The following is a 16,803-nucleotide window of genomic DNA, read 5'->3' as shown; positions in this document are numbered from 1 at the left end:
GCGCAGGAGCTCTTCTCGGGGGCGGCGGAGGCTCCGGGCCCCCCTCCGCGCCGCTCCCGCCCCTCCGCCCGGCGCCGCTCCCGCGCTCACTGCGGCCGCGCCGCGCCCTCCTCGCGTCACGCGGCCGGGCCGGGCCCCGCCGACCCGCGGCCGCCCTAGCGCCGTGCGGGGGTCCCCCGCGGGGCAGCGCTCGGTGCCGCGGGGCCGGCGCCGAGGAGGCGAGCCGGCGGCAGGGAGCGCCGCGGAACAAAGAGCCCCGGGCCGTGCCCGGCGGTGGGGCAGCGCCGGGGAGAGCCCGTCGGCGGCCCCGCGGCCATGCCGCCGCCGGGAGGGGAGGAGCGGCCGGCGGAGCCCCGGAGGGGCCGCGCTCGGAGGGAGCGAGGGGGCGGCCCGGGGACGCCCGGAACCCCCGAGCGGGGCAGGGGCGGAGGCGCGGCGGGGTCCGGCCCGGAGCCGTCCCGCGACGGGCGGCGGTGCTGCGGTGCGCGGCGTCGCCAGAGGAGCGGCGGCCCCGGGGAGTGACTCCGGTGGGGGAGGAGAAGAGGAAGAAATCAGAGTGCCGCGGGCCCGGAGGGGGTGGGGAGGCGAAGCCCTCTCCTCCCCCCTCCCGCACGCACTTGCGGAGCGCTCAGAGTTGCCCTTCAGCATCGGCGGCACCGGGAGGCGAGCCCGTTGTGCCCCGGCTGCGCTTCTGCTTTTTCTTTTTCTTTTTCTTTTTTTTTTTCCCTGCCCGTGTTTTTTTGTAGTAGTTGTTGTTGTTATTGTTTTTACTTTTTATATATATATATTTTTTTCCTTCTGGTCGGTTTCACCGCTCCTACCGAGGGTCGCCGTCCCCGGCGCTGGACAGTCACGGAGCGATGCCGCTGCCGGGCGGGAGGGTGGTGCTCGTCCTCGGCTTCGTCCTGCTGACAGCGCTCGTGGCCGCCGTGCGGGGGCTGCCCGTCAGCAGACAGCGCGGCGGGCCCCGGGAGAGGAGCTCCAAGCTGGCCGAGGTGAGCGGGGAGCGCGGCCGACGGGCGGGGCGCGGGGGCCCAGGTGAGAAGCGGAGGAGCCCGGCCCGGCCCGCGGTGCTGCGGCTCTGCCGGTCCCTCCCTGCAGTGAGTACGGGCGGCAGCGGGGAGAGCCGCTGCTGCCGGCGGCCGCTCGCGGGTATCTCGCGTCGCAGCGGTGTGAGGCGAGGAGCGCGGCTCTCAGGTACGGCGCGGGGTTGTTGGTCGTGAATGGGGAGCGTTGTGCCGAGGACCGCAGCAGCACGCACAGCGTGTCCCGCTTCCTGCAGGAGCGCAGGCATCCAACGCGCGGAGTTCTGAGGGCGGAGGTCCGGGTGAGACGGAGAGCGGAGCCCTGCGCTCCCACACGCCGCAGCACGGCGGGGAGAAGGTGGTCGGTGTTGTCCCGTATCTACTAACACGTGGGAGCTGCGTTTTGAGAGGGAGTCCTCTGTTTCTGGCGCATGTAGGCAAGAAAATTCAGTGCTAGGGAGCTGGACTGGGTGACCTTTCAGGGTCCCTTCCAACTCAAACGATTCTGTGATGATTCCATGATGAATTGAGAGCAGTCGTGCCTAGCATGAGCTGCAGCAGACAGCACGAGTGCAGTAGTGCGGTGGTTAAGGAAAGCGGGAGTGATTTTGGGTCATAGGCACAGATGGTTCGTGTTGCAGAGCCGATAGGTCCGGTCTCTATGGCAGCAGGGCCGCCACATCTGGAGTATTGGTTACACTGTGGGTAATGCCCTGCAGATGTGGGCAGGACGAAGGGGCCCGCAGGAGAAAAACAGAAGTGATGGAGCGGGGCAGATGGACAGCCACAGCTATTAAACAATTACAGAGTGATGACTTATTCTAATTAAACATCTTTAAATAAAACAAACATTTTTTCTCCATTTAAATTTAAATGGGATTTTTTGTAATCTTTACTGACCCTAAGTTGCCTTTCTTTGCTAAAGCAACATAGAAAAATTAAAAGGCCATTGTAGCACTTTTGAGTTAGAAAGTCTTTTAGTTGCAGGAAGGACAGGCAAAGCATGCTTTATGGGTGCAGCCTTGTTTGTGTGTCCTAGATGCTGCACACCTGCAAGGGCGCCTCACTTCAGCCCTTGCAAGTGAATCGAACGCTCACATTTGCTTTCTCTTCACTGCGATACTGTGCAGAAAAGCCTTGCCCTAATTACTCTTGAATCTTTTTTATTAATTCTCTTTCTTCCAAACCGCGCCTGAAAATCTAACAAGAGAAGCCATCTACAAATTGTCTGGCTCTTTGGCTATGTTTCAGGAGGTGCAGGGGCTCCAAAGCAGCATGAATTGAACAGCAGGGATTTCTCCTGCAGGCTGGCTGCCTTGTAGCCAGACATGGGCGGCTCTGCAGCAGCTCACTGCAGTATCCCCAGCTCACGCGTAACACTCCAGGTTTGGGTAACAGAGTGCTCAGAGTGCTCGTGTCCCTGTGGGGACAGCTTGTCACTTTGCTTAATGCCTTGTTTGTTTCTGAAGTCAGGGGGTTTCAATGCAAAATATGTTTTGATAAACTCCCTGGATTCCAAAATCTTGGCTTTGAGCATTGTTGGTAGATGTTTGGATTCTTTCCGACTGATACAAATCAGTTCCAGTGCTCTTCTAGGAAGCATGAAATGAGTGATGCTCCACCACAACAGCAAAGCAAGCTCTAGAAGTGACCAAACTTGTGTTCACCAATACAGCTACTGTGTATAGTTGTGCATAGAGGTACCTTTAACAGCAGCAGTACCAGCACTGTGCTGGCAGTGAGTCTCCTGCAGTGAGGCCATGCTGTGAGATCCAAGAGTGTGCTGTTGGAGTTCCCCTGTCTGAGGCTGCAAGCAAAGCTGTTGTGATGAGAGATAAACGATGGTAACAAAAGAAATGCCAAACAGTGCAAGGGCTGTACTGACTGTAGATCATAGGCTTGTGAAGCTTCTGGTGTAACTGGGCCCATGGGAAGTAAGGAAACAAGAACAGTGCTCGGTATTGACCAATCGCATCCGGCAGTGAGAGAAGCGAGGGAAAGAGTTTGGAATGAAAGTTCTGCACTGAGATGTTCTGTTTGCTGAATGAAGTAGTTGTGGCAGTTCTGATCAAAATCACAAGCAGCTGGGGGCCCAGGCTGGAGGAGCACATGGAATTAAGTGTGGCATCAGGTGGTGCGTGCCTGGCACTGCAAGCAGAGGGAAGGGATCCCAAGCCAGGTTGGGTCAGCTGTGCTGGAAGGAAGTGGCTGGACTGGAGCTGCCGGGCCATGGCCAGTTCTCTCGGCACCTGGCAGTGCAGGCACGCTGCGTGGGGACACTGCAGGGACAGGAGGGGTCTAGGTGGCACCCTGGCCCCAGAGCCTCACTGCTGTCACTGCGCGGGCAGCCCTTCTGCGTCAGCGGCAGTCACTGCCTGCGGATGTGCTTTTTACCTTTTCATTTCTTCAGCAATTAAGCGTTCTTGTCCCTGGCTTTGTCCTTGGCAGAGGTCGGATTTGCAGGCACAAAACGTGCACTGAAGCATCCTTCCGCCCTGAAAGGGACTCTTTGTGCGCGGGGAGGTACTTTACCCTTTGTAGCAAATTTCCTTTTGAGGAGTGCCAAATTATCTTAGTCAACACAGTTGAAAACCCTCCCGCCCTGGGGCCGAGTCAGGCGCAAACAATGGGAGCTGGGTGCAGGGGAGCTGCACCACCGGGGGCTCCTTCCTTCTCGCTGTGCAGACGTGGCTGTGCGGCCCCACAGCCAGAATCAAAGGGGTTCCTGCAAAAGGCACACGGAAGGGAAGGGATTAGGCACAACCTCTAGGCATCGCCCGGATCTCCCTGGCACAGCGACTGTTCCTGGAGAGCACTCCCATCTCCCCTGCTCCTGCTGGCCTGGACCAAAAGCCCCCACGGTCCCACAGCAGCTGGAGCTGGGGCCGAGTGCTGCTGACGGAATCGGGCTCCTGCATACCTTAAGGACTGATGATGGCAGTTGTGCTTCCAGCCACAGTCCACTCAAGCACAGCTGTGACACATGAGCAAGCTGATGTAGGGCATGCATCTGGGATTTCTAGGTGGTGTCTTAGGGTTGGGAGTGGAGAAAGGAGCCTTTTGCTTTCCATGAAATCAGTAAACGTTTTTCCACTCATAATAATTCCCAAACCATCCACCTGGCACTTCCCCATGGGTAGGGTGAGGCAGGCCAGGCCGCTTGGTGTTCCCAACCATGTGGCAACTGTGGTCTGTTGGTGCTCAATGAAAACACCACAGTCAAGAGGCAGGGCAGGGCAGGCAGCAGCTCTTCTGTGTAAAAAAGCTCCCATTACAGACAGAAGTTTGTAAAAGTGTGAGGACTTCTTTACTAATAGAACATTTTTGAGGGGAACATTCATTAGGCTGTCAGATGCTTTTACATGGCCAGCTGTAAAAGTTGGCTAGCACGCTGTGTCTCAGGGCTGCTCAGCTTCTGTACCTCTCCTGTGTGGCGGGACTCAGGTTGGCCTGAGGAGCTTAGGTGTGGTGGTGATCATTGTGCAGGGCTGTTCTCTCCTTGGGAGAAAGAACTCCAGGCTGCTTGGCAGGAACTGCGTCGCGCTGCATCGGCTGTGGGGAGGAGGGACGGAGACACTTGCTCTGCTCTGTTTGGGGGTTTTGGTCTCAAGGTTCTGCCTGAGCTGCAGTGGTGGAAGAGGCAGCAGCTGGAGCAGTCAGAGGGCTGCGGTACCCAGGCTGACAAATGTATGTCATTAGCTGGAACAAGTTAATGGTTACTGGAGCACATGGGTTTTAGAGCTGCAACAAGTTAACGGCAACTCAGTCAGGCACATTAAGAGCTTATGTGAATTAGGGCTCAGCTATGTTAACAGAAAACATGTGCCCAAGCAAGGGGTTTACCTGAGAGAACCAGAGGGTATGGCTCTGCCTGTCCCCCTCTCTGCTTGGTCCCTGAGGGGCCCTGGTCCCGCTCCCACTGCTGTGCTCTGTCCGGCATCCAGCCAGCTGGGCAGCTGCAGGGTCTGGAGGGCCCTTCTAGGCGAGATGCCCCCACCTGCAGCATGGCCTGCTGGGGCTGGCCTGTGAGCGCAGTCCCTCAGCATGAGGAAGGCTTGGGGCCTCAGATGCTGCAGGGACATCTTGGCTGTGCCAGCTGGACATCCTGCTGGCCCCGTTTGGTCCTGCACACAGCCACACAGTGTCCTGGCTCCCTACAGCCATGTTTCTCCATGCTGGAGTGTCTGCCCTGCTGAGTCTGGCTCTGAATTAGAGACAGTGTAGTCCCAGACCTTGGAAGAGCTCTGAGATTGCAATTTCCACAGTTATGGCAATAAATGGGGGACGTGAGGCAGCCTTTGATGCTGCCTCCTGTAGCTCCCTCCTAAGGACAACTGGGCTATGGCCATTTAGAATTAGAGTGTTTCCTTATGATCTGAAGTATTTTGATAACTGTGAAAGTTATAGACATAGGGGTGCAATATCTGCTTGGCTCTGTTTGGTGCCAGCTCCTACTGGTCCATTAAAAACAAGATCTTCCCACACCAGAGCGATAACCAAGTGCCTCATCTGTTCCACGAGCACTTGCAGAGCTCTCCCAGAACATAAAGGGAGCTGCTTGTGTCATTATTTAATAAAAGAAAACCAAAAAAAGAACTCACATGAGTTGATCCTTAGGTGAAAAGGCAAGCAGAGCAGCTGGGAGGTCTTGGTCCCCTCCTTTGCTTGCATAACAGCCCCCATGCAGGTAAGAACGTATACAGAATGGAAGAAGAGTGGAAGCTGAAGGTGTGTGATCTTCAGGAGCTCTTCTGTCAAAAAAGAAAATTCTGGTCTCTGTTTGGTACGTTGCCGGTTCATGAGCAGTCAGGTTTGCCATAAAGCACAAGATGAATGCTGAAAAGTCAGAGGGAGCTTGGAGAAAAGAGTAGAAAGATGCTTGTGTAGGCTCAGCTCTGTTCAGGAAAAGATTAATACTTCTGGTTGCATTCTTATTTCAGTATAATGTGGTAAAACTGTGTAAAGGAAACAACACAATCAATAATGATTAAGCAACAAAAAAAACCTCCATTCCTTATAGCCCACAGTGCCACACAGCTTTCAGCAAAGGTGTCATTTTCTTCACTGCATTGTTAATGACCCCCAAGCATAACTTGAATGTTGCCTCTCATCTGACTTACACGTGCACAGATTTCAAACTAAGTGAGTTTATGTTCCTGCTGACCAGCTTGGGATAGGAGCAGGCAGAAATAACATCCTCCAAGTGCCAGTGCACATGTTCCATCAATGTTTCGCCCCCTGTGAGCTGACTGGAGTGTGCTTGGCTTGTGTTTATCCTGCTAACAAAGACCAACTCTGCTCAGCAACACATGGAGGTGCAAGGAGTGCTGCCACTGGGTTTGTATGTAGAGATCTGGCAGCTTTCAGCGGCTATGAGATGCTGTTGGAGGGACGCATATTGGTGATGTGGGTAGCAGCAAAGTTTTGTCATAGGACAGACTGGCACAGGGACTGATTTGATGATGCTTGCAGGTTTTAAACTGCTTTTTTAACACAGGGTTAATTCAGAGTCTCATAGAGTTTACAGCCAAGTTGCAGTTTTTAAGACCAGAAGAAACAGTCAGGTTTCTTCTGCTGAATTTCTTCCCATCACAGATGCTTTATGTATGTTTGGGCCAGTACCTTGTGCAGGGCTGCCTCCACAAGAGATAAAGCTTCTTTCTATGTTAGCTTGTTCTTGTGGTTAGTCACCTACAGCATCAAAGCATGATTCTTATTTTTCAGCTAAATTTGTATGGCTTTGACTCGCAAACATTGGTTCCTATTATGTGTTTCTAACATTGGTTCCTATTATGTGTTTCTGTTCTGGATTAGAGTCCCTGGGGCCTGATGGGTTGTTTCCTTAAAGAAGTGGGAAATCAAGTTGATTGTTTCATCTTTTTAACCTGACAAATGAATTGTATGAGTCTTTAACTGGAGAAATCTTTGGTGCCCTGGAATGGTTTTACAGCTGTTCTCTTCAACATTTTCAGATTTTCAAGTTACTTCAATAGAACTGTTTGGACTAGAAATGAGAAAATATCAGCTTTTAATCTCTCTTCAAAATGTGTGGCCTTCCCCACACCTTTTCCGTATACCTTGTCAGCCCTGTTAGGTACAAAATGTGTGTGGCACTGGGGTGGATTGCTGACAAGTTCCTTCCACTTCCTAATGCCTATGCTCAGTTTGTGCCCTGAAGTGTTTAGGTGACTCTAAACGTGGGAGAGCTGGGATTACTTGGGAAGAGTTCCTGGGCTGTAGGAAGGCAAATGTAATCCTGCCACTTTGATTTTATAGCCTTCAGCCTAAGCACAGTGTTCACAAATCGAACAAAACGCTGTTTCTTTCCCAGCCAGATAGGACATCACTGGGCATCATGTGGACAAGGGAGGAACTGGAGCTGGGCTGTGGCAGTTCCTAGTTTGGTTTTTCCTTTGCTAGTACAAGCTGGTCACTGAGGAAGGCTAGAACTGGGCAATGGCCAGGAGACACTGACGGCTTCCAGGCACCATGCTGTGCATTTCTAATGCATGGTGGCAAACTTACTCTCTTGATGGTAGAAGATGGGAATTGCCAACAGCATGGTTTGCTGCATTTTACTGATGGCCAGGTTTGTGCTAGAGAGGACAAGCTGAATACGACCTCATGCACAAATCCCATGCAAAGGCTCTGTAGACAGGATTGTTTTAGCTGCAAACAGGCAAGGTCTTTTTTGTGAGTCACCTGTGGGGGCCACCCAGGCAGACACCCGCAGGGGTCTTTGTGCCCCCAGGGATCTGGGAGCAGAGGGAGCTCTGTCTCCCCAGCTCGCTCTTCTGTGACACTTTTACATTTTCCCTGTGGGAACAGTACTCTGAATTTCTTCAGCTTGTTTGGGCGTAAAATCTGAATTAGGCAGTGGGTGTAAGTTTGGAGACTTAGAGTCTGCTCCTGGCTCAGTCGCTGTGATGTTCTTGAGTGAGCTCGGATCTCATTGCTGGAGACCTTCATTTCCACGTGTATTACATTTGGGTCCTCTGTGAAAGGAGCTTACCCATTAAGGCCCATTAAGCTTGTTATGTATGAGCGCCAGCGTCTGCTGGCTGCGCTGTGCCCAAGGGCTGCATCAGGCCCAGTGCTGCGGGCAGTGCTGTGTGGCCAGCGCTTGCGCAGCACGTGAGGCCATGGCCAGCCTTCCCTGTCTCCCTAGCAGGGGCTGGAGGCCTCGAGGAGGGACAGCGGGGTTGCTCTTCTGGACCCATCTGGTGAAGTCTGTCACAGGCTCTTCCCTGCGCCCAGCCCGCTCTGGTCAGCAGCCAAGGGACCAGCAGTGTCCCTGCTGCTCTTTTCCCTCCCCCGGGAATGGGGAGGGGGATGCGGGCTTTGATGTGCGGGCACAGGACTGGGGACAGGCTGTGTGTGCTCATGAGAGCCTGGCCGGGCTCCAGCTGCCTTTGAAGTGCTCCAGTGATCAGGATGAAAGGGAGGGGAGTCCTTCTCCAAACCATCTGGCTCTAATTGCAGGTAGAAATGCCTCTCCGCATCCCCCGTGGGGAGGGGCATGCCGCTCTTGGTTAATCCCGCCACTCGTCTGGGCTGGGGCGGAGGGCGAGAGTTTGGGAACAAAAGGGGGTTTCAGCCAGGCAGCCAGAAACAGACGCTTGGTAGAGCTGCTGGGGCTTCGGACACCTCTGCGCCCAGTATGGAGCCGCAGGGCCCTGGGGAAATTCCCAGGGAAACCCATGCCGTGATAGGGCTTTGCCATTTGTTCCGTCTCTGATTTCATCCCTCTGATTCACACCCTTCCATGCCAGTGTGGAGGTGAGGGCTGTGGGGACACAGAGCCAACCTGGCTGTGCGGCAGCTGAGGGTCCCTGCCCACTCCTGCCAGGCCACTCAGGGCTGGGCAGCAGGGCTCTGTGTGTGCCACTGAGGTGGCAGTGGCAGACAGTCACTGGTAGTACATACAAGTAGTTTGCTTTGTTGTATTTGGCTGGGCATTCTTCCCAAGGAAATAAAGGCAGTTTGATTATATCAACAGTTCTGTTTCCTCCTTGCAATAGTTTTTGGGCAGCACCTTAATTCTCACTTACTTAAAGCAACATAGGTTTAGTTTTAAGTCATCTGCACTAGTACTGATACACAGAGTGATTTCTCTAGGTGAGAAATCTTGTTGTAAATCCCGTCACGTGAGCTCTGGCAGCTTTGTGCTCATGAGCAGCCGTTGATGTTACCCATTGCCAGGAACCATGAAACAGCCAAAAAGGGAGAACAAAGTGGAATGCCAGGTGGCACCAGGAGTGGGACAGCAGAGAGATGCAAAGAGAGGGTGATTGATGGGATGGAAGCACAGCCTGAGCAGACCTGTAGGCTGCCTGAGTGCATTGAGGTCCCAGCACAGTGCAGGCCTCTTGGTGTTAATTAATTGTTAATCATTGTTCTGCTCCATGCTGCAGTGAGATGAGGCAGGAGAACTGTTCAGCAGAGAAGAGCAGATCCTGCTTTGCTGGGCAGCAGCCACCCTCAGGAGATGGCTGGGTGAGTGAGGGGCCATCCTCACTGCCTCTTCCCCCTGCAGGTCTCTGCCTCATCAGACCCCCGTGCAGCCGGGGACGAGGAGCTGCCACCGTCGGGCAGGGCACGAGGCCTGCGGCGCAGCGGGCAGGCAGGCCCACGGCGGCATCGGCGCCGTGGAGCCGCTCAGCAAACGGTGAGGAGCCTGGTGCAGCCCCAGCCCAGTGGTGCTGGCCAGGAGGAAAGCCTGCCCTTCATGCTGGACTTGCAGAGCTTGCCAGGGCTGGCCAACGTTGACCTGAGTGCCCAGAACCCCAACATTCAGGTGAGAAGCGGGGCTGGGTGGGATACGGGTTGAGTGATTCCCTAACAGAAAATTTTTCAAGAGCAGCTTTCTATGGCTTTATGTGGTTGTGTCTTGGTATCTTGGCAACTGTCACAGGTGCAAATAGCAGCTCGGCTTCTGAGGGGCTCCACTGGCTAACCTGCAGCGTTGCCACAAACAATGCCTTTCATTCTGACCCTGCTTAGTCCCTCCGAATGATGAGATCTCTTGTGCTCATAGTCCTGTATACCAAAGCAGCTATGGAGCAGTCCTTATGCCTGAGGACACGCCACAGCCATGCCATCAGCCATGCCTTGACTCGCCACTCTGCCTTGTATCTGGCTTCCAGGTAACCATTGAAGTGGTGGATGATCCTCAGGCTGAGATGGAGATGGACCTGCTGAAGGAAACAAGCAATGACTGGTCCTTGACGTCCTCTGAGTGGTTGTCCCACAAGGACCTCTTCTGGCCTCTTTTTTGGGAATACACTGACCCCAGTGAGGAGGAAGAGGAGGAGGATGAGGATGACAATATGGGTGTAGGGGACAGGGATGAGGAGGAAGATGAGGAGGATGAGGATGAAGAAGAGGAAGAAGATTACACTGCGGAGTATGAGGAGGAGGAGTCCATGCTCAGTGGAGTAGGTGATGACTGGGAGCAGCGGTGGCCCAATCAGAAGAACTGGATCTTTAAAGAAAAATATAATTATGGTGAGTCCTCTTGAGCATGGTCAACAGCAGCTGTCCTGCGAACCAGAACTGTCCTCCCCTGCTCAGCCCACCCACAGCCCTGTCTCACTGTAGTGTGAGCACCCATGCCCAGGGGACCTTGAGCACCAGGGAGGTTGGGAATGGGCAGTGACGGCTGGGTCTCAGAGACCATGAGCATAGCTGTGAGAATGAGAGTCTTTGCTTGAGGGCTGCCAGTGAGGGCGGGGTTGGCTCTGAGCATCATGTGTCTAGGCACCGCAGGTGGCCCTGTGTCCTGTAAATGGCATCTGAGGAACAGGGCAGAGCTGAGAAATATCTGGGGTGGCTGCTGGTTCCTTCCTGCTGAGGCTTTCTGCAAGATTCATCCCTCTGTGCCTATCCTGTGCCACATGCAGACTATGAAGATGAGGAGGAATGGAGCCCTTGGTCTCCTTGCAGCATCACTTGTGGCAGTGGCAACCAGAAGAGGACGCGGTCCTGTGGCTATGCCTGCACAGCAACAGAGTCAAGAACCTGTGACCTGCCACGCTGCCCTGGTGAGTTTTTGGCCATCCTGGTGTTCAAGCACTATTGGGACACTGTTCCGCCCCAGCAGAGGCTGATCCCCCCACTGCTATTGCTCAGCAGGCTGGACCTGCTGCCAACATGGGGAGGGAGGGAAAAGGGCAAAGGGAGCAGTCTGCTCTCAAGGCAGGGACACTCCTAGCTATCAGGTCAGCAAGGGGACCCTTGTTCCTCAAATCCATGTGCAGGCCCCAGTTTTGGCTGCCCTCTCCAGTTTGAAGTGCCAAATCCCTCTTATCCAAAGGACTGCTCGTGGTTCAAGAGCTAGCTAAGTTGGATATTATCTGGAATAATGAATGTGGGTGCTTATTTCCGTGAAGAAGCTCTGGTGGGGCTTCATGGTGCCACAGGCAGTTGTGTAAAGTGCAGGGATGGTGGATTGAAACCCCAGCTCCTGTGTAACGCCTCACACCTGTCTCGCAGGGAGCCTGAAATCCAGTCCCAAGGTTTACGGAGAGCCATCTCCATGCACTGAGATTTGCATAATCCCTGTGTCTGTGCCCTTATGGCCAGTTAGTCTTGCATGTCTTCCTCCTACAGGCACAGGGTCTTGTCACCAAAGCAGTGGAGGGAGAGGTGCCCTTAGGGAGGAAAAAAAGCCTGCCTTCCTTTTCTGGACACTTCATCTCTGGAAGTGTTCAAGGCAAGGCTGGATGGGATCGAGGGCAGCCTGATTTAGTGGATGGCAACCTTGCCCACAGCAGGGGGTTAGAACTAGATGATCTTTAACGTCCCTACCAGTCTAAGCCATTCTGTGATTCTTTGTTGGTTTTTTTTTTTTCCCTTCTCAAGGAGCAGAGGGAGAAGTAGTCTTCCCTACAGAGGAGACTCCTTTCAGAAGTGACAACACCACAGAGCTATTCAACTCAGGTCAGCTTCTGCCTCGTCCTTGCGCTGGGGGCCTACGTGCTTTCATACAAAACCCTGTGGGAAGATGCAGCTGGCGGGGAGGGCTGTCCTAGAGGCTCCCTGGTCTGTATCCAAACCTTGCTCCTTTCACTGCCATGTGCAGGCTTAGCTATGTTTTATTGCCAGCAGTGCTGGGACACCCAGTGACTCTCACAGCCATGAGGGATACAATGAAAGCGGTCCTACTCCATGGCTTGCAGTGGTTGAAGCCAGCCTGCAGCCTACCCTCCTGCAGCTCCGCCATGGCGGGATGCTGCTGTCCTTCCCCTCCAAGAAGCCTGGTGGCTTCTGCCAAGTTTTGTGGAGTCTCCTGGTGGAGCTGGCAAGGCTGCGGATGAGCAGTGGCAGGGCAAGGAGGGGTGCTTGTGCCCTCACCCTTTTTCTGCCTTTCTCCTAGATGTGGACAGCTGTGAGAAGTGGCTGAACTGCAAGAGTGACTTCCTCACCAAGTACCTCAGCAAGGTGCTGACGGACCTGCCCAGCTGTCCCTGCTCCTATCCCCTGGAGGCTGTTTACAGTGCTGTCAACCTGCGGGATGAGCGACAGGGCAAGAGCTTCCGCTGGCGGGATGCCAGTGGCCCCAAAGAGCGCCTGGACATCTACAAGCCTACAGCACGCTTCTGCCTGCGCTCCATGCTCTCCCTTGACAGCACGACGCTGGCGGCCCAGCACTGCTGCTACGATGAGCACACTCGCCTCATCACCCGGGGGAAGGGTGCTGGCGTCCCCAACCTCATCAGCACTGAGTTCTCCCCAGAGCTGCACTACAAGGTGGACATGTTGCCCTGGATCCTCTGCAAGGGCGACTGGAGCCGTTACCATGCTGTGCGACCACCCAACAATGGGCAGCAGTGTGCAGACAACCCGGCTGAGGAGGAGTACCTCTCCCAGCTGCAGGAGGCCAAGGAATACTAGCCACAGCCATGCTGAGAGGAGACATGGGGCCACCACGCATCTGGCCACTGACAGATCCTGCCCTGACCCATGCTGCAAGGGCTGGAGCCATCCCTCGTGTTACCCTCCCTTAAGGCGCAGCTGAGCTCCAGCCCTCTTGATGGGCTCCTCGTGGGGCCAAGTGGAGCAGGGTCTCATCGCCTCCATGGGGCATCTCAGCTCCCAGCAGGTTTGTGAGGGTGCAGGAGTTTGTCACTGTGTCACCCCAGCTGTGCCACTTGGGGCAGGCCCCCAGCCCTGCTCATTTTTGGGCACTGCAGAGCTGGGGTGCAGGGGATGAGAGGCAGGGGCTAGTGTCAGGGGAAAAGGGTCTGCTCCCTTGTACTTTTTCTAGGGTCTCCTCCATGGTCTTGCAATGCAAGCTATGAGTGAGCATCTGCAGTGTGGAGTGGCCTCAGTTCCCATTGGTGTCGTGCTGCATCTGAAGAGCTGGCTGGATGCAGGCAGGGCTGCCTGGTTCTGTTGGTGTGCCTGCCCTGGCACGTGCTGGCCTCTTCTACAAGAGGGGATCGTGCTTCGTGAAGGGACAGGGCTGTCCCAGCACTGTATGTGGAATGGAGCCTCCCCTCTCCTTGGCTATTTGCATTCACAATTGGGAAGGAAAAGGTGGAGGCTTAACAAGGTTTTGTGGATTAGTGAGCGTATGTGGGGCAGGGCAATGAATGGCCACATAGGCTTCTGTGGCAAGATCATCTTATCTCTCTGGTTTTAGCTGCTAAAGGGAGCACTCAGTGCCAAAGTGTAAGAGAGGTGGACCTTTGAAATAGTTCTTTACAGGAGAACCATACAGGTCTGCGTTGCAGCCTCTCTACCTCAGTGCTTAGGAGAGTAAGCTGTCTGCCACTGTGCAAGTTCTATCACCAGCCCTGCTCTGTCTCAGATTCCTGGTGGCTCCCCAGCAGGCTTCAGTGCTTGGAAGCCAGTTCAATATGGCCCGGCATAGAAAGTCCTACATTTCCTACCCACAGCAGCCAAGCCACCACTTGGTGCTGTTACTGGAAGAGGAGCAAAAAGTTCTGAGCCAAGTTCCCTGTGGTGATGAGGACAAATCACCACTGGGAGCATGTGACTTTGCCCTTTCTTGAGTTTGCTGCTCATCTCTTGTCCTTCTGAATGCATTCTCTGTGTGGTGTTTGCCTAGACCCTCACCAAGAGGCAACCAAGAGAAGCATGTCCTGGTTGCACCCTGCTACTTTTGGGGCTTGCTGCTTTGCTGAACAAGCAGACATTGTTCCAGTTGAGGAAGAAACGTGCTAGTAGTGTCAATACATGGTGTCTGCAAATCATGACACTCCCCATGGCCACTTTGGTCTTGCCTGTTGTTTTGTTTTTTTTTTTTATAGTCTTACACAGATTCTTGTCAGTGTCTCCCATCATGTTTTTGGAAATTCCAGAGCTCCTGAACTTCACCCAGGAAAGTTAGGCTGAGCACCTTGATTTCTTTGCATTCAGTAGTTGAAACTGGCTGAAACTGTTCTCAACTTTAATTTAGCAAATCTTTTGCATCAGAGGAAATAAAAGAGCAATTCAAGCAAACAGGAAGAAGACTGGAGTAATTTCTGAACTAGAGATTTCAACTAGGGCAGTTGGTTACTCCTTGTTCTTTTGCAGAACACTGTCAGACCAAAAGATGTCTGTCTAGGTTCTGCTGGCCTTGAATTGGCCATCCTGTGCTAGTTCTGTCCTAATCCCAAGAGCCTTCTCCAGGATGAATGAACATCCATAGTCAGATAGCTCTTTGGACAGTCTTTCTAGGACTATCTAGGATTATAAGCTGAGTATCTGTTGATCCTCTTGCTTCAGTTACTAGTGGAATATTGCATCCATAGACATCAGTAAATAGAACTTCATTGCTGGTAAAATGAAAATACTAGTGAGATTATTGCTGAATTATTTAACTGTTTTTTCACACTTAGATCCACAGACCCCAGTTGTAGGTGCTACCAAAATATAGGTAGGTGCAGTCCATTTTCCAAAGGGCATGCAGTCTTAAGATGTCAGGCATTACATAAAGAGTAAGGAGAAAAATGCAACCAACAAGCATGGATGGAAATACAGACCATGGTAAATCACTACTGCATGCTCCCTAGCTGAAGTGGTTGTTTGCTCCCTAGCTTCCTATGAAGAGGTAATTCATAAGGAGATTGTCCAGAGGGAATGACAGTGATCTGGCATTTTGGTTCTGGGAGCCTGAGATGTGTGCAAGGATGCTCACTGACAGATATGGAAGCATTAGTACTGGAAGCAAATAAATTGAGTGCTGAGCTGTGGAAGAATGAGCTTCGTGCCTTCTGTTTCAGAGCAATTTAATTCCCATAAGACATCTTTAACTAATGCAAACAACCACATGTTCCTCATGGACAGTATTGGACCTGTGCATGGAAGGGAGACCTCTGTAAATAGTTATCTAGAAAGAGACTTTTGGTAACTCAGCCAGTTTATTTCACTGGTCTCCAAGGCAGCAGCCCTAGTGAGGGCTGTTACCCAGGTATTGCCCACTCCCATGGTTATACTGGGGATATCAACCAGTCTAACCCCCCAAAAAAGAAACTAATTTCTGCAGTAAATGCAGTTACCATCCAAGGGCAAGTAGAAACACTTATTGCATTAGGCCCCTACAAAAATCTGATTGAAAGCCAAGTGGCTGTTCTGCCTGGCTGCCCCTGTGGATTGGAAGGTTACAGGCATGAACTGGAGCAGGAAAAATGCAACAGTGATGTTCCTCCCTCGCACCTTACACACCAGGAGGCTTTGCAGTGCACCATAAGAAAAGTAGACATTGAGCAAGCATTTATTTTTACGTGCCATCAAAGATTCTGTCCATCCCACTGCTATTTAAGTGATGAATCTCTTACCCTCCATTCTATAAGTTTATTGTGTTGGTTTTTTTTTAATATATAATATATATGAGATTTATTTCTACAAAATTTCATAGAGAATTCTTTATTCTGACACTGCAATAAAGCACTTTATGTATGTGTGTGTTGCTGATGTCATTCAGTTGGGACTGAAGCATACACTGTTGGAACCTTTTGTTCTGTCTGTGCAGGGTGCTGCTGCACTGAGTGCTGAGTGCCTCAGGTCCCTTCACTGCTGTGCTGCAGGAGCCTGGTGGCTTTGCTTTCTTATCATATGCATGTGGTGATGTCGAGCACATTTCAATAGCAGAAGTGCATGCAGATGCTTCTGAATGTTGTGAGCAGCAGTTTCCAGTTGATCACAAATGCTCAAAGGAGTCTGATTTTCCTGACGCCATTTCCAATCAGAAGGTGACAAGGCAGAAGGATGCAAACCAGGGTACTTTGGATTTCTTTTATAATTGTGATTCAAATCCTGGCAGCTTGAATTGTGCAATTGTAATGGTGCAGAAGGCTCAGGTCTCATGTTCTTTCCAAACTTTGTCCATCCCCAACATGTACATGGTTCCTTTGTATGGACTGTGTGTGAGTTGTGGTAGCTGAAAAGCAGGGGTGGGTGATGCTGGTAGACAGGGGCTGTGTATGTGTATGGGTGTAAACTGACTGTAGAGAGAGACATTGTCCATGTGTGTCCCCCACTTCTGTCACTTTTGCATGTATCTGTGTTTACCTCTCCTTCCCCATCTCCTGGCTTGGCTAATGGCAGAGCTTGGTGGGACATGGCCTTTCTCTTTCATGCCTCGAGTGCAAAAGAGCTGTAAGATATCGATGAGGTTCAACTAACAGCAATAACAAAGAAGGACAAGAACATGGAATGGGAAGCCAAGGGATGCCAGGGGAGGGCTACAGGAATTGAAATTCTGCACAAAATGATGGAAATCTCCTACAAGATCATTGAGGGCTGCTGAGAGGTGCACTGCCTGTGC

At 52.6% G+C, this 16,803-nt stretch overlaps 1 protein-coding gene across 2 annotated transcripts; it reads left to right on the top strand.

The window, feature by feature from the left end:
- Positions 1-194: 194 nt before the first annotated feature.
- Positions 195-15,935, top strand: ISM2 (isthmin 2). Of its 2 annotated transcripts, none has more exons than XM_048950248.1 (6): positions 195-995; positions 9,562-9,822; positions 10,172-10,532; positions 10,928-11,068; positions 11,895-11,966; positions 12,403-15,935. In XM_048950248.1, the coding sequence occupies exons 1-6, from the start codon at positions 861-863 to the stop codon at positions 12,918-12,920; spliced, it is 1,488 nt and encodes a 495-aa protein (XP_048806205.1). In that variant the 5' UTR covers positions 195-860; the 3' UTR covers positions 12,921-15,935. The 2 variants fall into 2 exon arrangements, with proteins under 2 accessions (XP_048806205.1, XP_048806204.1); XM_048950247.1 differs by having other exon boundaries at positions 196-995; positions 11,889-11,966.
- Positions 15,936-16,803: the final 868 nt, after the last annotated feature.

The sequence above is a fragment of the Lagopus muta genome, chromosome 6, assembly GCF_023343835.1.
Source record: "Lagopus muta isolate bLagMut1 chromosome 6, bLagMut1 primary, whole genome shotgun sequence".
Classification (NCBI taxonomy): Eukaryota; Metazoa; Chordata; class Aves; order Galliformes; family Phasianidae; genus Lagopus; species Lagopus muta.
The sequence above is the reverse complement of the archived record's forward strand: the minus strand, read 5'-3'. Positions and strand labels throughout refer to the sequence as shown.